Raw genomic sequence first — 17,963 nt, 5'->3', positions numbered from 1 at the left:
GACGCATGAGCCGTTGCCTCCAGGATGCTTTTTCGCGGTTCGTTGTAGGCAACGTGTTAAGTACTCAGTCTCCAGAATCCTAATCTCACACTATATTTGGCCCAAGATTCTACACTGGCCTTACCTTAAGTTTTTTTTTTTTTTTTGTTCTTGGTGTAATTTAGAGCTGTTAAGAGGATTCAATAAAGCAAAGGATATAAAAATATCTTGAAGCCTAAAGCTTCATTTCCCACGGGATGAGAGTGGGATGGACGTAATTCTGTAATTATTGTGCTGTGATGGAACAAGCCAGCTGGACAATTCTAAATGTGCAAGTAGACCCAGTTCTGGCCTTTGCTTCTGCCTTTGAATAATTCCTGGCTCTGTTATTGCTAACGTGTTTCACCCACCTGAAAACACTGAGGAACGTGGGCCCCACACTGGGTATAATGTGAAATGACGATGTCATACGTGAAATGTGTATGAAGAACAGGAGCTTATCTATCAGAGTGTAATTTTCTCCCCCTGCCCTAACACCAGATTCTTACTCTATTATTCCACAAGCAGAAGCTACCAGAAGTAGTCTCAGGGCTACTAGTTGGGTATTTTATTTTGAATTTTGTAGTTCATAGAACACCTTCATAGTGTCTCAATCCCCAAAAACCCTGTAGGAGGCACGTCCCTACTCTGCTGATTTAAAAACAAGGATACTGAGGGATCGTGCTTTGCAACAGGTTAGAAGTTGAGAGTCAAATAACTGGTCTTTGAATCCAACTATATTTTAAGAGTCAGCGTGCCTTACAAGACCCAGTGGGATCTTCCAGTAAGCTGAATGCTGTGAGCCTTCATCCATGTTCCCTCACTATTAGACGTAAGTGGAACTCAGAGCCCTGAAAATATTTTTTCTTCCTTCTGCACCTCCATCTGCCTGTTTGTACTTACCTACTTACTTGTAGATGGAAACTGGGAGAGAGAGAGTGGGGAGAGGTATGTGAACTAAGTTAGGAAATAGTGTCAGGGTAGACAGTGAAGAAAATCAAAGATTTAAATTTGCCGCAATCTCTATGTCATCTATGACTCACTTTGGGTTTCTGCTTGTTAGAATGGGAATGTGTTATTATATTCTGACAAACTACCCATTTGTTAACCTAAATCTAAGACTATCTTAAAATTTCTTCATTGTTTCTTTAAAAAAAAAACAGATTTAAAAAAATTTCTTTAACTTTAATTTTGAAAACTGAAGTATAGTCAATTTATAATGTGCCAATTTCTGGTGTACAGCACAGTGCTTCAGTCATACATACACTCATTTTCATATTCTTTTTCATTATAGGTTATTATGAGATATTGAATATAGTACCCTGTGCTGTACAGTATAACCTTGTTTATCTGTTTTATATATAGTAGTTAGTATCTGCAAATCTCAAACTCCCAATTTATCCCTTCCCACACTCTTCCTTCCTGGTAACCATAAGTCTGTTTTCTAGGTCTGTGAGTCTGTTTCTGTTTTGTAAATAAGTTCGTTTTTTTTTTTTTTTAATATTCCACATGTAAGTGATGTTATATGGTATTTTTCTTTCTCTTCTGGCTTACTTCATTTAGAATGATGATCTCCAGGTCCATCCATGTTGCATCAAACAGCATTATTTTATTCTTTTTTATGGCTGAGTAGTGTTCCATTGTGTATAAATTATACCACAGCTTCTTTATCCAGTCATCTGTTGATGGACATTTAGGTTGTTTCCATGATTTGGCTGTTGTAAATAGTAACACAGTAATATTTTTGTTAGTACTGGATCCACAGATTCTTGAGTATTATTTTCATAATGTTTTAGGAATTTTGTTATTCTAGAATTCCTGACTTTGTCAGGAAATTACTTCAATTTCATCAAAGCATTTTAAAACAAAACTTTTAGAATGCTCAAAGGTTTTCAAAGCCACATCCCAGTAATGCCATAGTGACTTTGGAGGGCTTGGGAAATCAACAGTAGGTCCACCCGACCTGGAAGGGGAACGGTGATTCAGGACAAGAGGTTATGGAATCAGCAGACTTTGGAGGCCCCTTGACGGCTGACCTGCTCTCTGGGCCCACTCTGGGTTGTCAAGCCCACGGCCCAAGAAGAAGCAGTTAGCTTGTGACCAACTGTGCTCTAACTTCACGCCCATGATCAGTGGGGAAGGCGGCAGCAGAACTGTTCATCTCTCCTCTTCTGGTATCCGCCCTCCCCATGTTTCACACTCCATTTCCTCCCCTCGCACACTACTTTGCAATCCTGAAAGCTTGGGTTGATGTGGCCAGGATCGGGGTGCATCTGGGAATAAGGCAGGATGAGTTCAGGGCAGAAGAAAGAGACGGAATCCCCTTTGTGAGAAAGAAACAAGAGTGATGGGGGAGGAAAGGATTTCCCCAAAGTTGGATCTGGCAAGACAAACAGCTTCTACGGAACGGAACCATCACAGTGGGTTTTCATCACAGCCCTGCTGCTGCTCGGCTAGGAAGCAGCTGTGTATACCCGTTAAGCCAACCTCCTCATTACAAAATGGATCTGATGGCACCAACCCCAGATGTTGCAAAAACTACACAGAATGTGTGTAAGGCTCAGTGTGTGGTAAGCGTGGAATCAATACCACTCTTAGATCGATAGTCTCCTAGAATCCCGCCATCTCTCAAGATGCTCTGCTCGTCAGTTAGATGTTGTGGACCCCAGTACTTTATCAGAACATCCTTCTCCTTTGTTGACCTCTACTTCTGCGGGAAAGAGACCCAGTCAGGGGGAACAGTCAGCGGCCTCTTTGGGCGTGGAAATGGACGCCCTGCTGACAGGTGAGGGGCAGCTAGGGGAGTAAGTTCTGTGGTTCTTCGGCTTTTATATCCCGTCACCTCCGTCTCATAAAAACCCTGGCGGGGTGTCCTCCCCTTCCTTCATTTCGCAGATGAGAGATTAACTTTCCCGATCTTTTTTTCTTATGATTTTTTTTTTGTGGTAAATAGACTTAATGAAAACTCAGCATTTAACCATTATAAAGGGTCCAGTTCCATGGGACTAAGTTTGTTCACACAGTTGTGCAAGCCATCACTACTATCTGTCTCCAGAACTTTCTCATCTTTACGAACTAAGGTTCTGTCCCTGTGAAACACCAGCTCCCCATTCTCCTCACCCCCTTCCCCAGCCCCTGACAACCACCGTTCTGCTTTCTGTCTCGATGCATTTGACTGCTCTGGATAGCTCACAGAAGTGTAAGCACACAATCTGTCCTTTTGTGATGGGAGTGTTTCACTTAGCATGATGCCTCCACAGTTCATCCGTGTTAGAGTGTGTCGGGATTTCCTTGCTTTTTGAGGGTGGGTGATATCTCATTGTGTGGATGATCACACCTGCTGATGGACACTTGGGTTGCTGGATTTCCCCGTCTTAACTCCTGGATCGGTGGCGTGGGTGTTCCGGAGTGAAATACTCCTGTACTGTTTCACCTAAATTCACAGACACACAGAAGGGCAAGCAAAGGGAAAAGACAAAGGAGCTACTCTAAATTGAAAGAGGAAGACAAAACCCCTGGGAAAAAAAACACAATTTACCAAGTAAAAATAAAACATTGGTAATAAGGGTTAATTGAAGTAGGGAAAAGCATCGATCTGAGCACTGAGCATTTTAACGAAGAACTAGAAAACATAAAAAAGCCCAATCAGAAATGAATTCAGTGACAAAAAATGCCTCCGAAGGAATGAACAGCAGACTGAACAATATGAACGAACGTGTAAGTGGCCTGGAAGGCGGAGTAATGGAAACCATCCAGTCAGAACGGCGGAAAGGAGAACAGGAAGGTAAAAGCAGGTGAAGAGATCTCTGCGGGAGCATCAAGCATTCCAGAAAGAAGAGGCAGACAGAAGGGGGGTCAAAGGTGTCTCTGAGGAAATTATGGCTGAAAACTTCCCAAACCTTAAGGAGGAGACAGGTACCCAGTTACAGGAAGCACAAAGGGTCCCGAGCAAAATGAACAGCAAGATATATCACAGGTAAAATGGCAGAAGTTAAAGAGAGAATTCTAAAGGGCGGCAAGATGAAAAATGGAGTTTTACAAGCCCCCACCCCTTAAGGCTGTTGGCTGATTGCTCTGCAGAAGCTTGGCAGCCACGGGGAGGGGGGCACGATCTATTCAAAGGGAAAGCCGTCGACTTAACGGTTCTCCACCTGCCAAGACCCGTTTAGAATAGGAGGAGAGGTCAAGAGCATCTCAGAAAAGCAAACTAAGTGAGTTCAAGACTAAAGCTACCCTGAAAGAAACGCCGAGGGGTCCTCTCTCAATGGAAAAGAAGTAGGAGTCTGCAGGAAAGGGACAGTCCCACTAGGAAAGGCAAACGTGCCCTAGAAACTAACACAACGTTGTAAGTCGACTATACGTCAATTAAAAAAAAAGGCATGGGGTGGCTGACTGAACAGAAAGACAAGGCTCTTCCGCACGTTGCCTTTAAGAGACTCACTTCTGGGCTAGAGACACACAGATTGAAAGTGAGGGGGTGGAAGAAACACAGACCCAGATCGGTGGAACAGAACAGAGAGCCCAGAAATAAACCCACACACCTGTGGCCAACTGATCTCCCCAAAAGGAAGCAAGAATATACAATGGTGAAAAGACAGTCTCTTCAGCACATGGTGCTGAGAAAACTAGACAGCTATGTGTGAAACGAGATTGTAATATTTCCTTACACCGTATGCAAAAGTAAACTCAAAATGGATTAAAGACCCAAACCGGAACCGTGAAACTCCTAGAAGAGAACACAGGCAGAACTCTGACAAAAATCACAGCAAAATTTTTTTGGATTTTTCTCCTAAGGCAAGAGAAATAAAAGCAGAAATAAACAAATGGGACCCAATTAAACTTGAAAGCTTTTTTACAGTAAAGGAAACCATAGACAAAATGAAAAGGCAGCCTATGGAATGGGCGAAAATACTTGCAAATGATGTGACAGACAAGGGGTTAATGTCCAAAATATATAAACAGCTCATACAACTCAATATTAAAAAACCCAATCAAACAATAGCAGAAGAACTTAATAGACGTTTTTTCCAGAGAGGAAATGCAGATGGCCAGCAGGTATGTGAGAAGATGTTCAACATCCCTGCTTATCAGGGAAATGCAAATCGAAACAACAGCGTCAGGATGGCATCAGCGAAAGCCTGCAGATGACAAGTGTCGGGGAGAACGTAGAGAAAAGGGAACCCTTGTACAGTGTTGGCGGGAATGTAAATTGGTGCAGCCACTGTGGAAGATGGTATGGAGGCTCCTTAAACTAAAGAGACTTACCGTGTGATCCAGCAATTCCACTCCTGGGTATATCATCCAGAAAAAAACAAAAACCTTAATTCAAAAAGATACACGCGTCCCAGTGTTCACAGCAGCGGTACTTAAAATAGGCAAGACATGGAAGCAACCCAAGTGCCCATCAGCAGATGCGTGGATAACGAAGATGCGGTGTGTATACACATGGAATATCACAGCCGTAAAAAGGACGACATGTTGCCATCTGCAGCAGCAGGGATGAACCTAGAGAATACTATGCTTAGGGACAGAAGTCAAAGAGAAATCTGCATGCTGTCACAGGTGGAATCTGAAACATAACCCAAATGAATGTATATAGCAGAACAGAAACAGACTCACAGATACAGAAAACAAACCAGTGGTTATCAGTGGTGCGAGGGAAGCGGGGAAATTAGCGGTCTGAGATTAAGGGACACAGACTAATAGGTATTAAATAGACAAGCAACAAGGATGTGCCGTACGGCCAGGGATACGGAGCCGTTATCTTGTAACAGCAGTACAACCTGCCACAACGCCAAACCGCTGTGCTGAACGCCTGAAACTAACGTAACATTGTGAGCCAACTCTACTTCAGTGGAAACCAGTAAAAGGTGTTATTAAATGTTTTATGATATAAGACTTTATTGAGTCTTTAAAATGTCATTTTGAGACAGGATAGAAATTCCACCTGGAAGGTCTTTCGGTGGCTTGCCCAAGGCCACACAGCAAATAAAAATCACATAAATACACAATATATGAAATACATCTGAGCGGGGCGGGGGGCAGAAGAATCAGGGCTGGTGTGAGCACTGGCAGCTCGCAGTTCCTGGGTGCGGAGAAGGTGTGAAACAGGGCTCCGAGGCACGTCCCGCACAGGTGCTCTGCAGGCAGTGAGTTCAGCTTGCTCGCGATCAGGGTTCTGCCCTTCTCGGCCTGTCTCTGCTCCATCATTCACCTGTGATGGTCCATTTGGGATTCCTCTCTTCCTCGGCCATCAGAAATCTCCAGGTTTCCTCATCAAGTTCCTCTTTTTTAAGCCTGGTTAAAAATAAAAGCAGCTCTGTTTAATTCATACCTCCTTTTTTCCCCCTTCTCTGCGCCTCATCTTTCTCCATCCTTTCTTTCATGGACAAGTCTAGGAGGACGTAACGTAACCTCTAAGAAGACAGACAGACCTCCCATGCAGTGGTGTGCTAGTAAACATTTAACACCTGGCTCACGCCCCAAAAAATAAACCCCGATTTGCAGCACCGTGCATTTCTGTGATGTACTTTCTCCAACCATGGCCAGTTTCAAGCTCTCAACTCAATGGCGCTAAAACACAAAATGAGGGAGAGAGGCTCACACGTGGGGCTCCAGATTTCTAGTAGCAGCTGGCTCCACGTCACTGGACAGAAAGCCCTGGTTCCGTCTAAACGCTGGGGTTGGGCACAAGAAGTCAGCGGAAGCTTGAGAGACGGGCTGAAGCTGTTTTTATTTTTAAAAGTAAAACCAGCAACAGTTTCCATTATCTGAGTGCCTGGTCCTGGCCCCCTGCTAAGGGCTCTACATGTCTGTCTCATTAAAATTCCACAACAACCTTAGGAGGCACCGTTAGTGACCTGATTTGTGATGAGGACACGGAGGCCAGGCCGGGCAGGAACGGGCCCAGGGTCACACGGCCGCAAGTGGAAGAGTCAGGGTGCAGGTCCCACAGCTTGGTTCTGGGGCCCCGCACTTGCACGTGGCGTTGTACTGTTGCTCTGAATGGAACAGGAGGGTCAGGGACCAGTGTGCCTTGGTTCTGTCTTCTCTGTTGGTATGCGTTTACTTGCAGCTGTCCCCAGCAGCTCCATCGCTCTGCGGGAGTGAAGGAGCGTCCTTCACGCTCCTGGTCGTCCTGCCGGAGTTGTCTGCGAGGCCGCCCACGGTTGGGGGACGGTGCAGAGGGGACGGGAACTCCTGTGTGGGTTTCCATCACTGTCGTATTATCTAATGTGTGTTTTCATAATTGCCATGTTGAATGATTTCCCCTGTTTTGAAGGTAGAAGATGGATAGTCAGAGAGGACAGATGTTGCCTGGGGCTACAGGACTGAACATGGACAAGCCAGGATTCCAGCACCGGCCCCCATGATTCAGGAAGTAACAGAGGATCCAGACGGTCCCACAACATCAGCCGTCAGCCGTGGCACCTGCACTGGGAGCGCAGCGCAAGGACGACGGGAACGAGGTCGTGCCGCCAGGACAGCCAGATGTAGGCGCTGGGGATGGGCTTTAAAGGGGTGGACCCGTATCTTCATGAGACGGATAAGGTAATGATCTCAGTGCGGGAGTTACCCCGGTTTTAGCCTAACTGCTACTACGACTGCTCTCGGTCTCACAGAGGCTTGAAAGGGGAAAATAGAGAGAGAGATGCTAAGGGTTCATTATCTACTACATAACATCTATCTGATAAAATCATGCAGATAAGTTTTATTATAACTATGCTTATAACTATAGACTTACAAGCTTAAATACATTATATAGTATATTTAGAATTTTAAATACTACATAGTCATCCATATAATTACATGTGTAATTTCTATTACAGGCTTATTTACTTTGTCTATAATTATATATAATTTATATGTATTTGTATAATATATTATGCATATAATTATATATAACACGTGTAATTATAGACATGTTATATTATACATGTAATATGTACTATACATATAATTGTATATGATACAATATATATTATACATATAACTGTATTATAAATTACACATAATTATATACTTATATAAGCCTGTAATATAATGAATAGAAATTATGCACATAATTATATGTATAATTATATATAACATATACTATCTAATGAATGTATAATATATATAGTTATGTTACAAATTATACATACTTATAAACTTAAATTATATAAGCCTGTAATGATATTGTAATAGAAATTACATGTTATATATTTTATTAAATAAATGTTACTAGATTTTATTATTAGATTTTATATTATATACATTATATTTATGTACAAATATATACATAAATATAATTATATGTAATTATATATAGTTATAATTATATATTATATAATAGAAATATATAATTGTATAGTTTATAAGTATAAGTCTAATTATAATTTATTATATTAAATTTTTTTCTTCCAGTTTTATTGAGATTTAAATTTTTATTTTACTATGTAATAACTTTAGTATAAACATAAACCATGTTCAACGTGATGATAATTTACCTTCGTAGTTATACATATGCACGTATTAAACTTAGGGCATAATGTGGTTGTGGCAGCACCAGTGCCAGCGTTTATGGGGGCTCAGCATTTCCCAGTTAGCTGCTGTGCGGGGTGAGGGGTTCCTGGGCAGGGAACGTTATTTGCATTTTGCATGCAGTGGGCTTAGACGGTAGTAGGTCACACCTCGGGCCCCAGTCAGTCCCTCCTCAGTCCCGGGACGGCCCCACCCGAGGGGAGCAGGCGTCCACTCACCCGCGAACCTGCAGGGTGCACTCGGGGTGTCTCAGGCCTCACACAGCACCACCACCCCACTGAGGTCCAAGGGGTTTCCACCCAGGTTCAGGATCCTCAGAGTTTTACTGCTGGTGAGAATGGAAGCGAGGTCCTGGCAGCAGGCGCTGGTTAACTTGCAGTAACCCAGCCTGCGAGAGGAGACACACGGTGAGCGGCCGCCCTGCCCTCGGGATGAGGCGGGTGGCACTGGGCTGGAGCGCGAGCTGGCCGTCTAGCCAAGGCTCACCCCACAGCCCCTGAGGACAGCACCTTACAGCCCAGCATTTTTGACATCAGATTGCTGCTCTGTGGCAGATGGTACAGATGGCCACGATTGTCCATTCCCTTCAGAGCCTGTGGCATTGTGACCCCGCAACTCATTCCACAAGAGGTTAGGGTCTGTTTTCCCACCACCCTCTGGGTCTGGCTGGGACCTGTGGTTTGCGTTGGCTTAGATGACCCGGTGGGAGCCAGGTTATGAGAGTTCTGAGCTGACAGCACTCACATTTCTTGCTCTCTGGAACCCTTGAGATGCTGTTATAGGCTGTGTCCCTCCAAAAATTCCCACGTTACAGCCCTAACCCTCTGTACCTCAAAATGCAGGCACGTTTGGCCTTAAGGCCTTTACAGGGCCAGTCAAGCTAAAATGAAGTCGTTAGGGTGGGGCCGAATCCAGTGTGGCTGGTTCCCTTCCAAGAAGAGGGGATTTGGACACACAGAGGGAAGACTGTGTGAGGACACGGGGAGAAGACAGGTGTCTGCAAGCCGAGGAGAGAGACCTTAGGAGGAACCAGCCCTGCTGACACCCTGTGCTCGGAATTCTAGCCTCCAGAACAGTGAGGAAATAGATTTCTGCTCCTTACGCCCCCCGTTTGTGGGCCTTTGTTAAGGAAGCTTCACCAAACTGGTACAGATGCCGCGTCTGCAAGCCCCGGCTGCCCAGCTGGATGCCAGAGATGTGCGGCTCAGATGTGTTCTCCAGCTCACAGAGCGCTGCCTGACCTCTGGACTTGGTGGTGAGGCCCGCCCAGATCGACCCAGGAAACCACAGGCTTCTGAACACACCAGTCAGAGAGCAGCAGAGCCAGCCACCAGTGGGACGTGCCCACTGATTGAAGCTTCTACGTTTTGGAACAGAGTGTTACACCACGGCAGCTAACTGCTCCCTGTCCCTGGCGGGGTCTTCCTTTTCCTCTTTCTCCCCATCCACCCTCCATCTTTTGCCACCCAGGAGGACACAGCCATGGCTTGGAGGATACCCACCCAAGTGTCTCTACATGACAGCTGGGATGTGTCAGACCCTTGCACAACAGCTTCACGCCAACATCTTCTGTATCATTGCACCCAATTTGCAGATTTCTCAGGTTTTGATTGATGGTAAGGACTTAGGCAAGCTCTCGACAGCCATCGGCAGTGATAAGACATTGCAACACCCCGCAAGGAAATAGTAGTGTCACCACGTTACTACGTTTTTGCTGGCTATGAGGGAAGGAAAGATGGCAGAGCACTACACTCTGTCATCCAGAGGGGTAGGTCATCGGCCGTCCCGGCATCAGCTGCTGAAGGTGCGCCCTTTCCCTGCACCGCCTGTGACAGACTGTCCGCAGTGCGGCGTCTGAACACACGTGGATGTGTCTGCATGTGGGCTCTCTCTTCTCTGGCTTTGGTCTATTTCCACGTGGCTCTAATTTCTATAGCTACAATCTTTTCATATGTTCAGAGCAAAGCGTCCTACCTTTTCTTCTTAGGCATTTCTTAAGGTATTCTTGACCCTTTGCAAATTCCATACACATTTTGAAATCCACTTTTCAAGTTTAACACAACAAAACATTTCATTTCAGTTGGGATTTTGCTGAAACTAAACTCGATGTGTGGAGAGTTGGCGTCTTAGCAGACTGAGCATTTCAGGCCTTGAACACGGGCTGCCTCGCCCCTGTCCTGTATTACATTGTCGTTGGATGATGTTCACTGCAAATGTGTAACAGGGGTCATACTAGCTTTATTCCTAGGTGATTTCTCTTTCAGTCTTTTTGTTTTGCCAATTCCTTTTCGATGCTACTGTAAACGGTGCTACAATTCCATCAGTTTATTGTTTCTTTTTGGTCTGTAGGAAATGTTTTTTGAATACTGTTTGGAGGAAGCTTGTTAGACTCAATCCTGATAACTGAGCTACAGGTTAAAAACAGTTTCTATATACACTGCTTGGAAATAGGTATTTCTTCCTTCGCATTCTGCTTTTAAGGATTACGTGTTTTATACTTTCTTCCTCTGGCTTTACTGCCCTTGCTAAGATTTATAGGAGTGATTACAGCCAGCATTCTTCCCTGTTTCTTGACATAGAAGAGAAAGCTTTTATCTCTTCATCATTAAATAAATGTTTGCTTTAGAGTTTTTGAACACGTTCCTTATTGGTTCAAGGAAGTTCTCAATTACTAAGTTCCCACGAGTTGTTACACAACACGGATATTGTGTTTTAGTTCAGAGCCTTTCTGTATTTCGGCTGATAGTGATTTTTATTTTTAATCAGTTATGATGGTGAATTACACTGATCTTTTTAATTCTGAAGCAGCTTTACTTCTTAGGATTAACTGGCCCAACTTGGTCATTATGTTTATTTTTGAAAATACATTCCTGGATTCTGTTTGCTTATATATGTTCAGTGTTTTTTTTTAAATTTCTTGACTGCCGTTGGCCTGTTGCTTTTCTTCCTTACGTTGTTGTTTTCTGGTATCAGAATTATGCTGGCCTCAGGAGGCGGTGCGGAGTGCTTCCTACCCTCCTCAATGTGAAAGAATTTAAGACGGGAATGATTTCCCCCTTGAGTATCTGGTAGCAGTCACTGATGAAGACTTCTGAGCTTGGAGGGTTTTTTAATGAAAATATTTGACTACTGATCTAATTTCTTTAATGGTTTAAAACTATTTTTTCTTAAGTTTGGATAAGACATTATTTTAAAAACTTACTGAGTTCTGGGAAAAAAACCCTCAATTTTCAGGTTTGCTGTATGCAGTGGCTCATCATGTCATCTTTTTAACATCTGTAGCATCTGTGGTGACATTTCTTTTCCCATTCATGACGCAGAGCCGTGCTGTCCCGTGCGGTCGCCAGCGGCGCCGTGTGGCCGCTGGGCGTTTGAGGCGCAGCTTGCCTGGAGCAAGGCGAGCTGTGGTAGGAAGTGCACACCGGATTTCAAAGAGTACGAAAATGTAAAATGTCTCTTTACTCATTTTTACATTGATCACACGTCGAAGGGATATTTGATATGTAGTTAAATAAATTTAACTATTAAAATTAATTCCCCCTGTTTAGTTCAAAAACCCGTGGCCACTGGGAAGTTGACTTTACACACGTGGCTTCGTTAGTCTTTTCAAAGCACGGATACAAGGTAGGTGTTAGTCTTTCTAAGGAAACAGCTTTCAGCCTTTTGATCGTTCCTAGCGTGTGTTTGCTTGGTTTCATTAATTGCTGCTCTGGTTTTTTGTTTCCTTCCATCCTTCTCTGGGATTGTCTTTGCCATTTTACAATGTTTCTTACGGCTGGTACGTACCCCGCTGTCCTTCAGTGTCTGTTTTTCTAGCAGCCGCACGGGCTTGAGCCCCACGCCTTGAGTCCGGGGTGAGGTGTGCCCTTTTCCACTTCGATGTGTCTCCCGCTTTCCATTATGACTTCCTCTCTGATTCACGGAGGCTGCGTGGGAAGCACAGCCGGCCCTTGAACAACGTGGGTTTGAGCTGCGTGGGCCCGCTTACGCACGGGCTCCCCCCGGCGCCGCTGCCCGGTCTGAGGGTGGCTGGGCCTGGGTGCCTAGCGGGGGACGCAGAGCTACAGGAGGGCGACCGGAAGACCGTACGTCGGGCTTTGACCGCGTGGAGGCTCGGCGCCCCTGAGCCCCGTGTTGCCCGTGGGGCAACTGTAGTGACGTTCACCTCGTAAGAATTAGAGTTCACTTGAGTAGGGTGATAAATACCACAGTCCCAATGATGTGTCAGTGATACTTTTTGCCTCAAACTCTATTTTGTCTGATTAATGTAGCTACATAAACTTTCTTTAGGTTAGTATTTGCACTGTAAATTTTTTCCAGCCTTTCGCCTCTTGTCTGGTTTTTTGTTTAAATGGAGGTGTAATTTGCATAACAGAATTAATCATTTATAGTGAACAACTCAGTGACATTTACTCCATTTACAGTGTTGTGCGACCACAAATTCTTTACGTTTTAATGTCATTTATAAACATTAGTTTAAAAAAAATCCAGCTTGACAATCTTTGTCTTTTAGCTGGAACTCTTGATCTTTTTTCTATTTCAAACAATTACTGATGTGTTTGATTTTAAATCTGTCCTACTGTGTTTTTATTTTCATACCTGCTCCTTTATGTGGATTTTATACATATACAGAATTCCATCTTCTCTCTTGCTGATTTTGGAGTTAGCCATACCACCTGGTTTTCTTCTAATGTTGATGTTAGAAGCGTCGATATGCACGTTTGACCTGTCAGCATCTCAAGCTAATCAACACCTTACGCCTCTTCCTGGACTTCAGGACATTCGTTCATACTGTTATTGCTGCTCTACATTTTGTTCTTTCCTTTGAATCCTTTACATACCAGGCAGTATTATCTTTTGTAAGCAGCCCGTATTTTGTGTGGATTTATCTACACTTTCTTTGCTCAGTGTCTTTTCCAGCTGCAATTGTTCATGTCCCTTTGAGAGACGTCCATTAGAATTGCCCTGAGTGACGATCTGATGGTGGGGAACTTAGTTTTTATTTTTTGGAAAATATGCTTTTGTCCTCATTCTTGATGATTTTGGGTGGTTATAAAATGCTAGGCTGCCCGTTGCTCCCCAGCCTATGATCTCATGGCATTGCCCTCTGGGTCCCACTGTTAGTCTTCATTCGACGATTTCTGTCCTTTCTTCAGACATGACGGCTTCCTCCCAGCCCTCCACACCATCATGGATGTTTTAAGATCAGTATTTTTATATCTGGCGATCTGAAGTTTCACCATTATGTATCGTACGAGGGGCACGTAAGGACGCTTGGATCTGTGGATTGGAATCTTTCATCAGCTATGGAAAATTTTTAGCCATTACTTCTTCAAATATTTTCTCTTTCTGGGATTCTCATTAAAGGCATTAGAACACCTTGTTCTGTCCTGCAGGTCTCATACCCTCCTCTGCTTCACATCTTTTTCTCTCTTCATGCTGCCTTCTGCGTAGCTACGACCTACCTTCTGCTTTACTAATTTTCTCTTTAATTCTGTCTCGTCTACTGTTCAACCCAAGGTTTTGCTCTTATATTTATAATTCCTATTTTATTATTTTTCTCAATTTGCTGATTTTATTTTACGGCTTTTTTCCCTTAAGGTATTTAAACGTGTTATTTTTCTTTAAACATAGCAAGCATAATTTGTTTTATTTTCTTTAAAAAAATGTATGGCCGCGTAATTGATTTACAGTGTTGTGCTAGTCTCAGGTGCAGTGACCCGTTATATATACATAAGTCTGGTCACTGTAATTTCTGAAGTTTGCGAGGTATGTGTGTTCTGGCTTGTTCTTGTACGTGATGCTTTGTGTTATTTTAACCACATAGTGTTTCTTGACTTTGAAAGATCATCGTAGGGATAAGTTGAGGCCCAGGATCCTGTTTTCCTACCTTCTGCCTCCGGGGAAGGCGTGCAGTTGTCTTCTGGGTGTCTGCGGGCAGTGCTCGTTCATTTTAAAAGACCTCTCTCGAGGATTTTTGGGCAGCCTCAAGTGGCCTACATTTATTCTGCTTCACAGACTACTTCTAGCTGAGTTCCTGGTGCTTTGAATGTTAAAGAATCATGTCTGATATTTTTAGTGGCTTCCAGTTCAAGGACTGAGCCGGGTGGCCTGACCCACTGTGACAAGATCAGGACTGTGTCCGGCTCTTTTCTCATGTTCCGTCACACTCCCCATGCAAGGAATGCGAAGTTCTAAACTCTGAGGTTTCTTGGTGGGTTAGGTAAGATAACTGCTGAATCCCCAGAGTCTCCTGATTTCCAAAGAAAGAGACATCTGGTGATGAAATGATAAATCCAAATCACCACCACCACCACCACCAGGTTACCCCCCACGTTTCTCAGTTTTATAACCTGAAATGGAGTCTTTTCACCATCTCCTTTCCAATTACTCTCTCCCTGCCCTGATTCCTCCTAGAGCGTCCCTTCTTCTACCCACGTTAACTCCCACATAGATCATCAGATGCCCCATCCCCACGTTCAGCCTTTATACCTGGAGTTTCAGTTCTCCTTCTCCGCCTGACAAAACTCATGCGTCTTGCAGAACCCACGCCAGCCATCTAGCCATAAACCCGTCCCTCAGGCCCAGCCGAAACACCTCTCTGTCTCCCTCAGCCCTTAGGTGCACCTGCTGAATGACGCCTTACAACGTATTAACTCTGTGACACAGGAGTCGAGGTACAGGTTTGTTCACTTGAACATCTTGCCAAGAATCTGAGTCACGTACAGGGGACCCTCCAACAGCGTGGACCTGAGCTGCACGTGGGCATTTTCTGTAGTAAGTACCACAGCCCCGCGCGGTCTGTGGTGGTCGGATCTGTGGATGTGGGGGAACCGTGGATGCGAAGGGTGGACTGTAATTTATATGCAGATTAATCCACAGCGCCGTGTTCACGGGTCAGCTGTGTTTCTCAGCCTGCACGGCCTTCCTCAGTTCCTGGTGCCTTCCCGGCCAGCCAGGCCCCTGGGACGGAGGTGCGGCCTTCAAAGCAGACCTCAGAGACACCGACCACAGCGACTGCAGGGGGCAGCCTGGCTGCTTCAGGGCCTTGCAGAGAAGTTGCAGTTCCTCAAACCTCAGGACATTTGACGTGAGGTCCAGGTGGGTCAAGCTTCTGTTACACAGAAGAACTTCATAGAGCTTTTCCCAGCAACGTTCACTGAGGCTGCAGTAAACTAACCTGTGGGGACACATGGGTGGGAGAAGAGGGAAGCGATACGACAGAGAGCTCACCGCACCCCGCGTTACAGTCAGTGAGAGCCGCCGCCACGGGAAGTACCCGTGCGCGTCGCAGGCACGTTACCCCCCCCACCACCACCTGCAGAACCTTAGCACGTGCCTCATGTGTGCTGACAGGTGCTCTGTACAACCTCAACTTCCTCAAGGCCTCTAGGGCAGAATTCTCACCCTCCCTCTGTTTACAGAGGAGCAAATTAAAGCTGACAGAGTTTAAGTGGCTTGCCCAAGATGACGGTGTGCCAGCGGCAAATCCAGCAGTGGGACCCAAATCCTTCTGACTCGTAGGCTTACACTTTAGAAGTCTCTGCTCTGCAGCCTCCATCAATACATAGGTTTTAGTCAACAGGCCAGAGTTCAGACTGCTTGCTGCCTTGGTCCCCCACCAGGGCTCCTCCCAGTGTTCACTTACTCCAAGACCTCCAGAGCGCAGTCCGGGTGGCACAGGGCCTCGCACAGCACGGGCATGCCTTTGTCCAAGCAGCTGTAGGACACGTTCAGCTGCTTCAGCTTCCTGCTGGTCTGTAGGATCCTGCTGAAGTCTCTACAGCCATCAACTGAGAGGCAACACCTTGCCACCCTGCAGGAGACAGAAACTGTCGCATTCCACTGGTTCCTGTTTCCCTGACCCGTTCCTCTCGCCAATCCTCTGAGTCAGGAAGCACGGATTTGCTTGAGAGCCTCACTGGTGCCCCGCTGTGTTCTTTATCCCCATCACCCGTTCTCCAGACCACAACAAGAGATGACCTGAGACACGTAAGAACTCCATTATTATTTGTACCTGCCTTAAACTCACCCAGAGACTTCTCACAGCGTTCAGGGAAAAAGCTCAGAACACATCACCTGGTCTACAAGTTCCTAGGTTCTTGTGTCCCAGACACGGCCACACTGGTTGTTTTCGGTTGCTTGACCCACATCAGGTGTTACTCTTAAGGTATTCATTCGTGTTTGCTGTTCTCCAAACTCAGCCCCCACCCGACTCCTCTACCCCTTAGGTAACTTTTTACTAAATGAAAGAAGCCACTCACAAAAGACCGCATGTTGTATGACTCAGTTCATATGGGATGCCAGGACAGGTAAATCCACCGAGACTGAACGTGTTAGTGGTGTCCAGGGAGACGGGGATGCGGGCGAGTGCTAATGGGCGTGAGGTTTCTTTCTGAAGTGACCAAAATGTTCTAAAATGGCATAGTTGTGATGGTTGCACGTTGTTATGAATACATATGAAGACCACTAAACTGTATACTTTAAAAGGGTGAGTTTCGTATGTGGATTATATCTTTATAAAGCTATTACTAAAATGGCAGGTTTGCATCATTGTGTGTTTGACTGAAGCTCAGAGAATGACAGAGTTGAATGGAGAAGTATTTGAATATGTGGACACAAAAAACGGTGAAGAGAGGACAAGTATTAAGGAACCCTTACTGGATTTGAAAAAAATAATCTTGACATGTAACTATCTACAGGAAAGTGCACAAACCCTAAGTGTTGGCTGACGGGTTCTTATGGGTTGAACGCCCTTGTGTAACCAGGGTCCAGGTCGCGTATCCATCACTTCCTATTCTTTCTTTCTTTCTTTTTCTTTTTTCCTTTTTTGGCGAGAGGTAAGGAAAAGATTCCATGTGCTTCTTCTAGACGGGGACAGGAGGTGAAGGCAGCTCCCCACTTTGCAGTCATCATCGGCACGAATTCTTCGCAGCTGACGTGTCCATCTCCACCAACATCCGCTTCTCTGATCATCTCACCTGCTTCCTCCTTGGTTAGTTTTTCTCCTCAGTTGGTCGCGCCGTGACGCAGCTCTGCAGCACTGGTGTAGCCACCGCCACCCTCGTCGGACTCGGAATCCCTCGCGCATTTCTTCTTCACCGTCCGTGTCTTTCGTTTTTCTGGCCAACATAGTCGGAAATTCTGGGAAGTCAGTGGTGCCCTTACCATCAGGGTCCACTTCATTGATCATATCCTGCAATTCGGCTTCTGTTGGGTTCTGACCAGTGACCTCATGATGGTTCCAAGTTCCTCTGTTGGGATGGTGCCATGGCCACCTTTGTCAAATAGGGAGAAAGCTTCCTTGAATTCAGCGATCTGTTCTCCGGTCAGCTGATCAGCCCAGCGAGGCGCACCTGGCAATTCAGAGGACCTTTACTGGCGCCCTGGGCGGGTGGCTGCAGGGGTGCGGGCCGGGGAGA

General features: G+C 45.2%; 1 protein-coding gene across 1 annotated transcript in view; it reads left to right on the top strand.

Moving 5' to 3' along the window:
* NLRP13 (NLR family pyrin domain containing 13) overlaps positions 1–7,835 on the top strand; it is a 40,497-nt gene extending 32,662 nt beyond the window's left edge. The window contains exon 14 of the mRNA XM_031459260.2: positions 7,301–7,835. Within this exon, the coding sequence (XP_031315120.2) occupies positions 7,301–7,353 (53 nt within the window). The 3' untranslated portion in view covers positions 7,354–7,835. The remainder of the gene's footprint in view (positions 1–7,300) is intronic.
* The last annotated feature ends 10,128 nt before the right edge of the window (positions 7,836–17,963 follow it).

This window comes from Camelus dromedarius, chromosome 9 (genome assembly GCF_036321535.1).
Source record: "Camelus dromedarius isolate mCamDro1 chromosome 9, mCamDro1.pat, whole genome shotgun sequence".
Classification (NCBI taxonomy): Eukaryota; Metazoa; Chordata; class Mammalia; order Artiodactyla; family Camelidae; genus Camelus; species Camelus dromedarius.
The sequence above is the reverse complement of the archived record's forward strand: the minus strand, read 5'-3'. Positions and strand labels throughout refer to the sequence as shown.